The sequence below is a fragment of the Aspergillus caelatus genome (genome assembly GCF_009193585.1).
Source record: "Aspergillus caelatus strain CBS 763.97 unplaced genomic scaffold BDV27scaffold_138, whole genome shotgun sequence".
In the NCBI taxonomy this organism is placed as follows: Eukaryota; Fungi; Ascomycota; class Eurotiomycetes; order Eurotiales; family Aspergillaceae; genus Aspergillus; species Aspergillus caelatus.
Window position 1 is genome coordinate 69,013 of NW_022475401.1, and position 12,625 is coordinate 81,637.

General features: G+C 48.3%; 5 protein-coding genes and 1 non-coding gene across 6 annotated transcripts; 2 read left to right on the top strand and 4 right to left on the bottom strand.

Moving 5' to 3' along the window:
• Positions 1 to 17: 17 nt before the first annotated feature.
• On the bottom strand, positions 18 to 1,895 carry BDV27DRAFT_131317 (uncharacterized protein). Its single transcript, XM_032067608.1, has 2 exons — positions 1,761 to 1,895; positions 18 to 1,694 (listed from the first exon to the last, which is right to left on the bottom strand). The coding sequence occupies exons 1-2, from the start codon at positions 1,864 to 1,866 to the stop codon at positions 160 to 162; spliced, it is 1,641 nt and encodes a 546-aa protein (XP_031925647.1). The 5' UTR covers positions 1,867 to 1,895; the 3' UTR covers positions 18 to 159.
• A 311-nt stretch (positions 1,896 to 2,206) lies between these two features.
• BDV27DRAFT_t142 lies at positions 2,207 to 2,293 on the top strand. The gene has a single exon. It is a non-coding gene; the product is annotated as a tRNA-His (tRNA).
• Positions 2,294 to 3,103: 810 nt separating this feature from the next.
• BDV27DRAFT_131319 (ORMDL family protein) lies at positions 3,104 to 4,899 on the bottom strand. Its single transcript, XM_032067609.1, has 3 exons — positions 4,201 to 4,899; positions 3,771 to 4,129; positions 3,104 to 3,713 (listed from the first exon to the last, which is right to left on the bottom strand). Exons 1-3 carry the CDS (start codon positions 4,331 to 4,333, stop codon positions 3,666 to 3,668), a joined length of 540 nt encoding a protein of 179 aa, XP_031925648.1. The 5' UTR covers positions 4,334 to 4,899; the 3' UTR covers positions 3,104 to 3,665.
• Positions 4,900 to 5,326: 427 nt separating this feature from the next.
• BDV27DRAFT_16806 (zinc knuckle domain protein) lies at positions 5,327 to 7,884 on the top strand. The gene is made up of 2 exons (XM_032074668.1): positions 5,327 to 6,531; positions 6,616 to 7,884. The coding sequence occupies exons 1-2, from the start codon at positions 5,530 to 5,532 to the stop codon at positions 7,480 to 7,482; spliced, it is 1,869 nt and encodes a 622-aa protein (XP_031925649.1). The 5' UTR covers positions 5,327 to 5,529; the 3' UTR covers positions 7,483 to 7,884.
• A 1-nt stretch (position 7,885) lies between these two features.
• BDV27DRAFT_159653 (putative haloacid dehalogenase-like hydrolase) lies at positions 7,886 to 8,914 on the bottom strand (the record flags this gene model as incomplete). The annotated part of the gene is made up of 5 exons (XM_032072903.1): positions 7,886 to 8,086; positions 8,147 to 8,309; positions 8,406 to 8,618; positions 8,682 to 8,714; positions 8,790 to 8,914. The coding sequence occupies 5 exons, from the start codon at positions 8,912 to 8,914 to the stop codon at positions 7,886 to 7,888; spliced, it is 735 nt and encodes a 244-aa protein (XP_031925650.1).
• A 755-nt stretch (positions 8,915 to 9,669) lies between these two features.
• Positions 9,670 to 12,573, bottom strand: BDV27DRAFT_166094 (uncharacterized protein; the record flags this gene model as incomplete). The annotated part of the gene is made up of 5 exons (XM_032074106.1): positions 9,670 to 10,437; positions 10,487 to 11,404; positions 11,477 to 11,905; positions 11,940 to 12,415; positions 12,462 to 12,573. 5 exons carry the CDS (start codon positions 12,571 to 12,573, stop codon positions 9,670 to 9,672), a joined length of 2,703 nt encoding a protein of 900 aa, XP_031925651.1.
• Positions 12,574 to 12,625: the final 52 nt, after the last annotated feature.

The following is a 12,625-nucleotide window of genomic DNA, read 5'->3' on the forward strand; positions in this document are numbered from 1 at the left end:
AAAGTGCTAAACCACAACAGCAACGAAAGGCACCGGTAACATGCTAAACGCACACAGACAACAAGGGTATCTATACGCCAAACTCAAGCCGTCAAGAAATAGAATCCACCACAACGATTCCCCTCATCAAAACAAACCCAACATACGGAACCAAATCACTCAATCCGAATCCTCTGCACGCGGAAGAACCTCCTCAGCAAGAAACCTCAACCGCTCTCCACTCTCAAGCAACCAGCACCACTCCGCATCTTCCGTTTTGCGCGCACTTGCGCTCTTCTTGGTCTCCATTTGGGCCTTCTCCGCGCGGCGCTGGATACCCTCTTCTACCGCTTCTTGCAGCTCCGTAGTTACCTTTAGCATGTCGCTGTTTGCGAGCAGGATCAGTAGTGTCTCGAGGAGGGTTGACATCTTGGTGTTGTCGACTACGCTGCTCGTGCTTGCCGCGTAGGGGAGGAAACATTTCTCGAGCTTTGCTTGGTTGAGATACTCTTCGTCTGTGTCTGGGGCTGCGCTTTCGCGAATGCGGAAGAGCAGGTATTCGCAGAGGGTTGTACGCGCCTCGAGGGAGAAGTAGGGTAGTGTTGACGGGGCGACGAAAGCCTGGAAGACGGGGAGGGGGAGATGGCGGATGTTTTCGACGAAGAGGTGGTAGAGTTCCTCTAGGGGGGTGAAGGCGTCGGGGAGAGCCTCCGCGACGCCGGAGAGGAGGTGGAGGAGACGTTGGCGGAGGGCTAGGGATTGGAAGCCCCCGTGCGAGGAGACGTCGCTGAGGGCGTAGACTGTTGATGTGGTATCGACTGCGTCGGCTGATTTGGCGTCTTTGGCGCGGGTACCTCGTCGGGGTCGTTTGGTTTGTCGGGTTGGTCGTTTTGAGGCCGTGTCTGGGTCATTCTTGGTATTGTTATCGGAGGAATCGTCGTCGTCGTCGTCATCGGTTAGGTAGTCTCCGTATTGTTCTTCGTCGATGTTGACCTGGATTTCGCGTTTCTTGGTGTTCTTGTCTTGTTTGGGCTTTTTCAGCTCGTGGTGGAAGACCTCGCGGAATTCGTTCGAAGCGGACGAGCCCCCGTCTGCGAAGATCGCGCGGAGGATCCGTCGGTTGCGGCCGTATCCTGCTGTTGTTTCGGTGATGTAGCGAAATATCAGGCTATCTTTGAGGGCTTTGTCGTCTGTGTTTGAGTTGCGATCACACATTCTTTTGCGTTCGTTCCAGTCATCTTCGAGCACTTCGCACATGTATTCGAGCCAGATTTGCCATTTCTCCCACCGTTCATGATGGAGCACGGAACAGTTGAAAGCCCACCCGACTGCGTGCCAGAAGTCCTCTGCGCGGGACCATAGGGAGGCAGTCTGGGCCAGGTCGAGGTTCAGCGGCTTTGTATCATCGTCGGGAGGTTGCTCGTCTTCGGCGCGCCGGCGGCGCCCATGGCGGGATGCTTCGAAGTGGGTGAAGGTAAACGCGGTGCCGAGTTTGGCGGATACTGGTCCGGCGAGGGTGTTTGCGAGGCGGAGGAGCCGCAGGGAGACATTCGAGGCATCTTCTTGTTCTGCGGTTTTCGCCCGGGTGGTGGTTGAGGGGTGGACGAGGAATGTAGCGGCGAGGGCGAGATGCTGGGGCGACGGGACGTAGACTGGCGCTGGGGTAATTGTGCCCGTGGTGATGATGTTTAGGAGTAGGTTTAGAGCTTGCGTGTCTGGTTAACGGACGCCGCGGTCAGTTTGACGATCAAGTGAATTGCGGGGAGTGAGGGGAGGCGGACAGAGCTTCTCTTCAAAGAAAATGCCCACATGTTGGACCAGTTCAAAGGGAAGAGTCCTAGCAGTACGGTAGAGAGGCGAGGGCGCCTCTTCGTCTGCCACTGCCATTGACTGGGGTGTTCACTTGTCGACTGAGAGAGCTGATGGTGTAGAAGGTTGAGAGTCGCGGTGTCGCGACTCTTATCGATATGCGACAACCACGTGTAATAATGAATACCCTGGTCATAGTCATAGTCATGGTCATTGATCCATGGTTTGTTTTTCGCAATTGATATGGATATCAATCTACCGATTGTATACCAAGTTTCAAGTAACCTGGCTTACATGTAAAGTGAAACAGATCTTCGTTATCTGATCTACACAGTATATTACCACTCTTTGGGGTGAAGTATTTATTATACTTTTTACTATATAGTTTAAATAAAAGACCAAACAATCACCAATTCAAGGTGCTGTAGTATAGTGGTCAGTACGGTTCGTTGTGGTCCTATGGGACATTCCCGAACAGACCTGGGTTCGATTCCCAGCAGCGCCAAATGGCGCTTAGAACTTGATTGGTCCTTCTTTTTTGCGTTTCTTGAATACTCGCTATCTTATCTACCCCTTTTTTTTTGTCCTCTACATATATATATAGATGGATAGGGGTGAGTGGTTTTGCACTTTGGTGCCCCTATAATGATAACCCTAATCCTAATCTTGTTGCTTCAGTCGATCAGGTGGAGCGGATCTTCTCTCAGTTTCTAGTGTAGTTTGGTGTGACAAGGACCTTTCTGATTTTCCTCTATATTATAACCGAGAGAGATATATATCTATACATGCCTTTTTTGTTCTAAGGAAGTCAACATTGCCTTCCAGCGTATATAGTTTGGTGATCCCCCTTACCTGTACTACATACGTAGATGGTATTCGATAGTAACCAATTCCCTATCCGACGCAGCACAATGGTATCAATACCAATATAACGGGCAGTATACCAACCATAACCCCAATATTTCATACAGACCTGTACATGCCATACACAATGAGGCCCAGTCCCGCCCATTTACTCCACAGCCCCGAAGATGAGCCCCGGTCACATACGTATGTCCAACTAACTAAAGAAAAATCCCAACCCGTATTCGATATGGACGACCCCTAATCGAAACCGTAGATAGGTGTTTATAGTATCGCCGACGACGCTACGGCAATCTAAAACCATCTCTAACGTACTACTTCTAGGCACACGAACCTTTATAACCACAAGCCGAGGTTCCCGTACAAACCCAATCAGTATCCAATATAGGGTTGATTGCTCTATCCCTCATGTGACCCAACAGAGCTGCATGATCTAGATTAACCCTAATGCAATAGACGTAATATCCGCCCAAAATGGCATAAGCTAAGACATCAGTCTCAACAAAGACCAGTCCTACGTAAAGCCCATTCTGACCATGCTGTTGCGTACGGTTGCAAACGGTAGAATGAGTAGGCTGTGAGGCCAGTTACCAGGAGTATGTTTCATAGATTTAACCCCATATACACCGTAAGATGCAAATAGCAAATACCCCTTAGTCTAGACACGTGGTTTCAAGAGCCAGATCAGCTGGTTCCTGTCCTCTATCAAAAGATTTCCGCGACCCCATATTCTATTGATTTTTTTTCGACATTTTTGGTTCTTTTGTTCCTTTTCACTTTTGGTGCCTCCCGTACTCCATGCTACCACTCCATCCCGCTTTCCAGCAAACAAAAGTATTCGACAGGGTAGAATAGCAGAGTTCCGGCCAATTCCAGGTCGGGGGGATAGCCCCTGAAACATGAAACAATTATTACAAGACAGAGAAAGGAAGGATATTGGGTGCCAAGTGGAGAATATTATCAAGAAAAAAAGAAAAGACAAAGCAAATAGAGAAGGAAGAGAACAGGAATATTTACTCCTCTGGTTCGGGAGAGAAGAGACCTATCCGCAGTCGGTGGGACTGTGGCCAAGTTAGCTAGATATGGGTATAGATATTGTCGGGCCAGGGGGTACGTACAAAGGGAAGCTTCGGGATGACCACTCCCAGAGTAGCTAAGAAGTTGATGGTGAAATACGTCAAGTCGTAATGGGTGTAATGCGTGCTGAGAAGGAAAAGACAGATCGGCACGCATAGCAAGAACTTCTTCGTCGGGGTGTATTGATCTCCGTTGTCAATTTGCTCCCACATGTTGAGATTATCATAGGCACCCGCGTTGAATTCGAAAGGGATGCCCCGCACCCAATGGAACATAAGAAACGAGCCGAACATGTAGCTGATATTGGTCAGGGTCCATGAGGTTTCCTGCGAGACCCCGGGAATGATGTCGTAGAAGATCTTCAAGGCAACAATTAAAACGAAATGAATGGTCCAGGCACCTGTCATGAGCAGTCTCCGGTTAGCTCCCCGGACACCACAATATGCATAGAGGCCATGTCGATGCACTCACCCTTTGCATTGACCCAGTTCGCATTTAGATTGGGTAAGGCGGCCTGGTCGCTGGTGCGCTCAATGGATTCCGGTGGTTCCTGATAAATGATGCTGCTTGACCGTCTCCTCCGTCCACCCTTATTCTGGGACATGCTGGAATCCGGACTCAATCGTTGCGGTTGAGTATCCACCCCCGGGGGGAAGGAAATGGTACGGGGAACTGCGAGGGAAGACACTTTGGCGGTATTGAACGGGGGAAGACCGTGGGATCGAGGAAAGGTGATGGGGAAAAAAGAAGACGAAGAGGAGGATTTGGGAGAGGATCGGAAAAAAGAGCGGCCAAGACAGTCCCAGATCTGGTGGAATCACACTTGTAGCTAATACGTAAGTAGGTTGTTTGCTAATGCAGAAGTAGCAGAGGATCTGATCCGTCCTTCAGTTCACTTCCGACCGTCAGATTGGATGATCGGCAGCTGTTTGGGTCACGGGATGTTCACCAATCCGAGGGGGCAAAAAAATGGATGGATGAATTTGGGGGTATTTTTAGGCAAAACGTAAATTCAGTGTCACAAAAAAAAATGTTGTTGTAACTAAAGAACGCGGCAATTATATCTAGGAATTTATGAACACAAGGATAGACTCTTGTTGAAAAGACTCAATACAAGAACAAACACCAAAAATAAAAATTGAAAAGAGTTGGGGGATATAAGGATATATAAAAGTAGGATATTCAATGTCGGAACGAAGAGGGGGGCAAAAGGGAATAAAAGACAACAATAATACCAATACTAAGGTAAGGTACGGAATAAACCCCTACTAATAATAGTCCGAAACGGTCCAGAAGCAACCGTAGAACATATTAATGAGTTAGTTTTGATCTATCTTTCTTCTCACTAAATATTTATAGAATGATCGAGACTTTGTAGTAGTTTAATATTTGCAACTTGCGTACACCAGTTTGTTCTAGACAAGCAATCTGTATGCCAACCAGCAGCTGGACTGTTCATAATGGTTTTCCTTGATGAAAATATTATATTTAGTTTTTCTTTATATATAAATATCAACACCACCACACCCTATGGGATCGATAGACTCCTGATATTGCCGATAGTGTTGGGTATTTTCCATACACAAGTACTAGAATGATAAACTAGTAGCTACTTAATAGTAAACATGCATCATGTACTGCCGGGCGGAAGTTCTTCTATCCGAAACTGCACCGATGGTCACTATAAACCGCCGTAAATTTTAAGAAACTAACACTCCACACCAGACAATCCTTCCCCATTTCACGCGTTTCCTAGTACTCCGGAGTAGCCTTTTCTATCCTTCGGCTCATGATCACAGTATGCCTGATTCACCTGGTGACGATAATAACGATTCCAGAACAGCCTCAGTTGGTGCGCAACGCAATCGCGCCACTAGCACCAATGGCTCGCGACAGAGCTCCATAGACAGCAGCAATTCGCACCCCAGGAAAAGACAACGAAGAAATGGAAAGGTGGGGCCTACAGATGCACGCGACTTTGTCCCTCAAGGTGCCACCTTCAGCGCAAATACATTGGAGGTCGACCCGGATAGTACGTCGAGCTCTGGCTCCTCAGGTAGCGACGATGAATCCAATTCCTCGGATGATGGAAACGAGGCTTCTTCCCAGGCTGGGCCCCAATCTGCAGCTGTTCCCAATTGGAATAAGGCCAGTAAAAGTACCATCAGGACTTCATTGAACAAACGGGGAACCAAGGCAAATGAGGGCGAACAGGATTCTCGGTTTGATGCGGTCAACGATAAATACTGGCGCAGTCGCAGCGAATCTGTTTCGACTGGTGGCGCCAACGATAATGTGTCACAGACCAACAGTGATGGTGTTTCTGAAGAAGGAGAAGTACAGGAAGATGATTCATCTGACTCCAGTCGAATGCATCTATCAGGGGACTCCGACGACTCATCTCTGGACTCAGAGGCCGATGACTCGATACTGTTGAATATCAATTCCCGTGGTCAGGCACAGAGTGCTAGCCAGAAACAAAATGGGGGGCTGTCGCTGCACGACGATGATTACGATCCAGAGTCTCTTCCGGTTTCTCAAAGTATTACCAATGGACACGCCTCTGACGGGGCCGCAGATGGTTCTTCGACGACGTCGAAGGAGGCAGCATTCCGCCTCTTCGCCCAAAAATACCCCACTAATCCCGAGACACTTGCTGATCTTAATCGTGAAGATATGGAAGCCCAGGCGAAGTATATTTTCTACGATCGAGAGATTAATGACATAAACTTGCAATTACCAGTAGCCTGCACTGAATGCATGCGGGAGGGTCATCTTGCTGAAGTGTGTCCAAACAAAGAGGTGCGTTCTGAAACTTGCCAACCCCCTTCTTCAGAAGGGTTTGTTACACTGCATCGGAGATAGTAGGTACTGACTGCTTAGTAGTGTGTGCATTGCGGTGCTTGGGATCAGCACCAGAGCAGTTTCTGTCCTTCGTGGAGAAGATGTCAGAAGTGCCGAGAGCGTGGCCACGATCAGCGAAATTGCCCTTCGCTCCTGAAAGGCTCCGCATCTGAGATTCCCTGTGATCTGTGCGGATCTTCGGCTCATTTGGAGCTCGAGTGTGATTTCATGTGGAAAGCTCATCGGCAAGAGCCGCCGGCCGGGCCCGTGCTTGTATCCATATCTTGCTCTCATTGTACCAGTAGCCATCATTTGGTCGGTGACTGCCCATCTCTTCCACAGCCTTTGAAATCTTCGTCCTGGACGTTAAGAGGGATTGATCCGAATATGGTCACGAATATCAATTCCGTAGTCAACGGTAGGAGCGGAGGACCTTCGTCTAGAGGTCGAGGTGGAATGAAAATTAGGGGCCGTGCGGATGCACACTCCTCCCCGGATGACAGCGATGACTTGATGACCAGACGACGGCCCGTCGGTCGTGGTGGAAACCGAGGCAATATCCGGATCGGTAGTGGAATTGGGAAGAACAAGAACCTAGCGCCGGCCGGCTCGCGAGGCCCAGATATGGATTCTCGTCAGTTTTATAGGGATCGTCAGGATTTCCATTCAGGCAACGGACGCCAACGCTCTTTGTCCCCCAACCCTCGCCGCGGAAGAGGCAAGGATAGCTGGCAACCAGCACCTCGTTCGCCCCCACGAGGCCAGTCTAGACCGCCTCCTCGTGGAGGAAGAGGCGGTGGTCGGGGGCGTGGCGGACGTGGCAATGGTAACAAACGAGGGGGTAATGGCGACGCTTATCGCCCAATGCCGAGTGCCGCTAAAAAGGCTTGGGATAAGTACAGACTCTGATCTATGAATAACTAATCCAACACAGGTGGTTGCTCGGCTGGTTGTACATACTGCGACATTCCACTTACGCTTGGCGCCTATAGCAACTTGATGTGTACATGATACCCTTGGCTAACATACATATTTACTGTGTTGATGGCACTTGTGATGCGCTTCAATGCCATTTGATGCATTCACAGCCCCGTGCCTGACCTTTTGGTCAGGTCTTCATCTACTGAGGCAACTGTGTCTGTACATGATCCACGACGGATACGAACAGCCCCACGGGCCGTGGCAATGAACAGCAGCATGCCACGTGGGATTACATGAGCCAAGAGGGTTCGGACTATTCGTCTAATCTTGAATTTAGGCATACCGGTGGCTGCCAGGCATCGGTGACGGGAATGTGGTAGAAGCCGACCCACTAGTCACTAGTAGGAACCTTGTCGCCAACACGGTTTCCGACAAAACCTCCATCTAGGATGCCGATAAGCTCATCTAACCGCTCTATGCACAGATCCGTATGGGGATGCTCCTTGAGATGAACGTTGTGGTCGTTCAAGAGCAAGACAGTCGCAGCGCCTGCTGTGTGGCCAGCAGTCATATCATCGATACTGTCACCAACCTAGCATCATATCAGTTCTCAGAGAAGAGGAAATGACCTGGAATGCAAAGAAAAACCCACCATGATTAAATTCTCTCCTCGACTATCCAGTCCCCATTCGTTAGCAATATGCAAAATCCCCGCTGGATCCGGCTTAGGCAATAATCCCGGGGTCTCTCTTGTAATGATTGGCAGAAACACGTGAGCAGGAAGATGATTATCTAGAAGATGCCGTACTGGTGTTCTGCCATAATAGTATTAACCTTTACCGTCCACTTTACTCCCTTACATCTAGTCTTTGAGGGGGGAAAGGAGGATAGGGTGGGGTAAAGCGGCTTACTCAAAATTCCGTGTACAAAGTGCCCTCTTGACTCCCCGTTCGTGGAGATAATCCATGAGCTCCACCAGTCCCGGCTGAGGCTCCTGGGTTTGCATAGCCTCTCGCTCGACGGCCTTGATCTTATCTGCGGCTTCAAGCTGTTGCTCGGGGGTTGGGAGACTGCTAATATGGTGCAAGATGTCGATGTCGCTGTTGAGGATCCCAAGAGAGTCTCTGGAGAACATTTAGTACACATCAACGTAGGATGTAAAACGATATCGGATATCAAGCACATACCGCATCTTAACAAACATGTGGTTTTGAGGAAGACTATTTACATGTTGGTTGATCAATCAGTCCTCCAACCGAGCTACCAAAACATGGTTCATAGAAAGTATCAAGTACCATAATGTTCCGTCCACGTCGAAAACGATACCCTTCAACGGTGGGGCACTTGATGTTCCTTTTCTCTCTGGGCTAAGAGGAGCAAATCGTCGCTGACGAAGTGTGTAATTTCGAGCCGAGACCATGATGCGTCCGAGTTGCGGGAGGGACCGCGAGGTGAACATTCGAATTGGGGGGGAGGGGGGGGGACGTTGGAGTGGAGGTTCAAGAGGTTGTTTTGATGTGGTGTGATTCGACTAAATGGCGGAGATAAGATTGATAAGGTTTTTTGGAGTGCGGAGATTTCGGAAATACTAAAGAGCATCTATACTCAGTTGTTGGGAATTTGCATAGGCTATCTTAACTAGTTCCTATATTGCTACCTTGAAGGACATTCGACGGCATAAATAGCATCATAGTGGTGAATACAGCAGACAAAGGACCTTTACGTTGTTCACCGATCCCTGAGCGCACTAATGTATTATCCATACATGACAATGAAGCTGTTGGCTGTCATGTGTTGCTGATTTTTTTGTTTCGTATAAACTTGTCTATGTACTTGAAGCAGCGTATACAACTGCCCTCTGCGGCCTTCGCGTGCGCCATTTAAAATGGCTTCTTGTGCAACCCCCCCCCCAAAGCGGCTTACCACATGTAATGAATGAATGCATCCTGCCCTACCGTAATCCATGTCTGGGATTGCTTCGTTTACTATACAACAATATTCACGGCACCGGCCATATTACATTGTTATAACCTTGATTGTCTCTTCCTACAATACGTAATATGAATCCTCTTACACGAATCGAACGTGAAATCGTCTCAGACATGAAGTTGATTGTATTTATCTAAATGAGAGGAACAGTTATATCGAAGGCGTTCTATTTCTCTAGAAGCCAAGTCATTCTATTAACGTTGTTATCTCTTTGACTATATCTGTAACGGCCTCTGTGTCGTAAGCTGCAGTGTGATACTCACCCTTGTCTCCGGATCTTCCGTGCCTTGCAAGAAGGCTCCTGTGCACCACGGACAAAGACAGAGAGGGCCAGGCCCTAGGGAGAAGCTTCTTCAGCAGTCTTCCCACGTCAATGTTCTGAAAGTTTGAGCATAAATGGTGGCTTTCTTTAGGAACTATTAGCTCTCGACTTCCTGAGAGCAACCTTTGGAAGCATTGCATATCCTGCTGACTGTACCATGAAATGATACTAATTCTTTCTGCACTGTAGTTCAGCTTATGGACTATTTCGTCCCGGATCTCATCTGGCCTCAATCCATTCGTCATGATGTCACCATAGCAACGTGTAAATAGAAGTTGTACGCGTCTGTCCGTAATTTCCCAATTGTTTAGTTTGGCAAGGAAATTTTCAAGAGACAGGCCATAGTGAACATTCTCTGCAAGCAGTAGTTTGCCGTCAAGCTGCCGAATAGCAAACTGGAGTGGTATCGGAGACATCTCTCTACCCAGAGTGATGTACTCAAAGTCGATGACCCAGGTATTATGAGGACACCTGTGATAACTTGTCCAAAGAGCTTTGACATCAGTCATTGCATCATCCGCAAGTTTCAACTCCCATTGTGGCATTGGAGGTTCAGCACCCATAGCCTTCAATGACGACACATATTGGGTGATCCTCGATGAGTGGTGCTTGCAATACCCAGAGTATAGCTCCTGTGGTAATGGACAAGTTAGGATCAAGCATTTTTTTCTCGCCGTCAACCAATGAATAATTTTTGAGGACTGCACGTTGCATTGAAGACCGCTGGTTCAGACGCCTTTTCTTCATATGCCCTCTATTACCATGCTGTGTGGCCTCGTCCGCCTCCTCTGCATCGGTAACATCAGCAAAATCCTCCGGTTCAGCGATGGAATCTGTTACATCATGGGCACCATCAATCCCTCTGCCAGGCTCCCACATAGTATATGACGTTGTAGGCATGCCTTCTCCGTATTTCACCATTTTAGTGGTAGTCAAATCTTCCACTTCATCAGAATACGGTTCCTTTAAGCCCTGTGGCCTCACGCCCTCGACTAGCTTCTCTGTCAGAGAGTAGAGGTGGTCGCACGGTTGCGGTGTAGGCCGATGTAATGTAAAGTCTCTTAGCCTCAGAAGCTGAAAAGGCTTTCGGGTGGTATCCTTCTTAAAAACAACCCTCGAGCCCCACCGGCGAATGTTGTTCACTAGTAGTTCAATATTCATGAATCTCCCTTGGATGGGACTGTCGAACCTAGAGCACGCATAGTTCGCATGGATTGGAGTCGTATAAAGTGTCCATGTGCTGGTATATCTCCGTGGGCGCCAGCGATCTTCAGCCCGTAAGAAGAGCGGTTCAACATCCATCACGTGAAGCACAGTACTGTGCTTGAACACCTCTAAAAGTCTTTCGATATTGCTGTAGTACACTTTTACTTTGCATTGTCGTGGAGATTTCCGGATTCCATGGTCAATTGTCCATCCTTGAAGGTATAAGATGTTTGGCCTAGATGCATTCATAGTCTGAGGACCCCACAACGACAATGCCAAGGGCAATAGTAGCTCTTCGTCGCCGAAAGAGAGAAGTACAGCCCACTGAGCCGGGGCTCCGGGATATGGACAATCATAGTCCAGCTCAATGCGCACAGGGAGGGCTGAAGTCACCTAATGGATTCAGTGTCAGATGCAAATCATGGCTCATATAAGGCTATTTAGATCTCGTGATTTTGTACTCACCTTACTACTTAAAGTGGTTATGCTTTGGCAAATTAATGCAACACAGTGCTTAACTTCATCATAACAGGGTCTAACTGATGCATAGGAGCCCGTGTAATAACCACTTGGCGCTCGTATATCAAATTCGGGAGCAAGTTCGTAAAGGTGCTTATTAACATCGACAACTCTAAGGGTTGAACCCTTGCTTTCACTTGCCCTACTCGTGTATGTGCTCTCAGCGTGGATAATCAGCGAAGGTCGCTCGTTTGATGGTAAGCCAGGCATGGCAGGTGGAGGGAGAGGATGGCCTGGGTGGGGAAGGATATCCTGACAATCTAAGAAGTTATATGCATCTTGAAATGTATACAGCTTTCCCCACCCTCCCCCCTTCAATGCCAACAAAGGGAACAGGGTGTTGTAAAGTATGGAGCTAGACGAAACATGGATCAACTGATGTCAATTCTTAAGGAGGTTGGGGACGTACCCTATGATCAGATGCTGTCAAACTCAACGTATCCCTCAGCTGCCTTGGGCTTAGCTGCAAATAGTATGAAAATTGGTGATTGGTGCCGGAGCTCCCATCTACGAATGAAGCCTCATCACCAGATACTGTCTCCCTTGTACCTTCTTGTGGTGCTGCTAGTGTCTTTGCCTGAACCCGAGGACGTTTGTCGGCTCTTTTAGATCCAGGAGACATGGCGGCTAGCTTGTCCTCTTCTTTCATCCACCGTCTCAACATCACCTCATTGAGAAAAAGCTTTCGAGCCGCTACTTCCATGGTAATTGGATGGCATCTCGAGGTTTCAACGTTTAGCGATCTGGCCTCCCGGCAATAGCGAATCGCGGAAAGTTTCTCTTCTCGTGTATATATGAAACGTCTTGGCCGAACCATCCTGTTTGCAGCTCTCTGGTTACCTATACACTTGAGCGATCGGTATTGTTCTTCTGTGAGGGGCTCAACTGAATGCAGGGGTGCCGTCCTGGAAGCCCGGTCGAATTCGCGAACGCCCCCAGCTCTGACTCGACTTGCATGATGAATCCAGCCTATCATCCATGCTGTTTTCCATGGACTGTTGATTCTGTTCAGTGGTATGATTCTTTTGGGTAGTGGATGTCATGGTTGCCTAGCTCGACTGTCTTATATTCCTGTGATTGGGGTATATCCTTGAG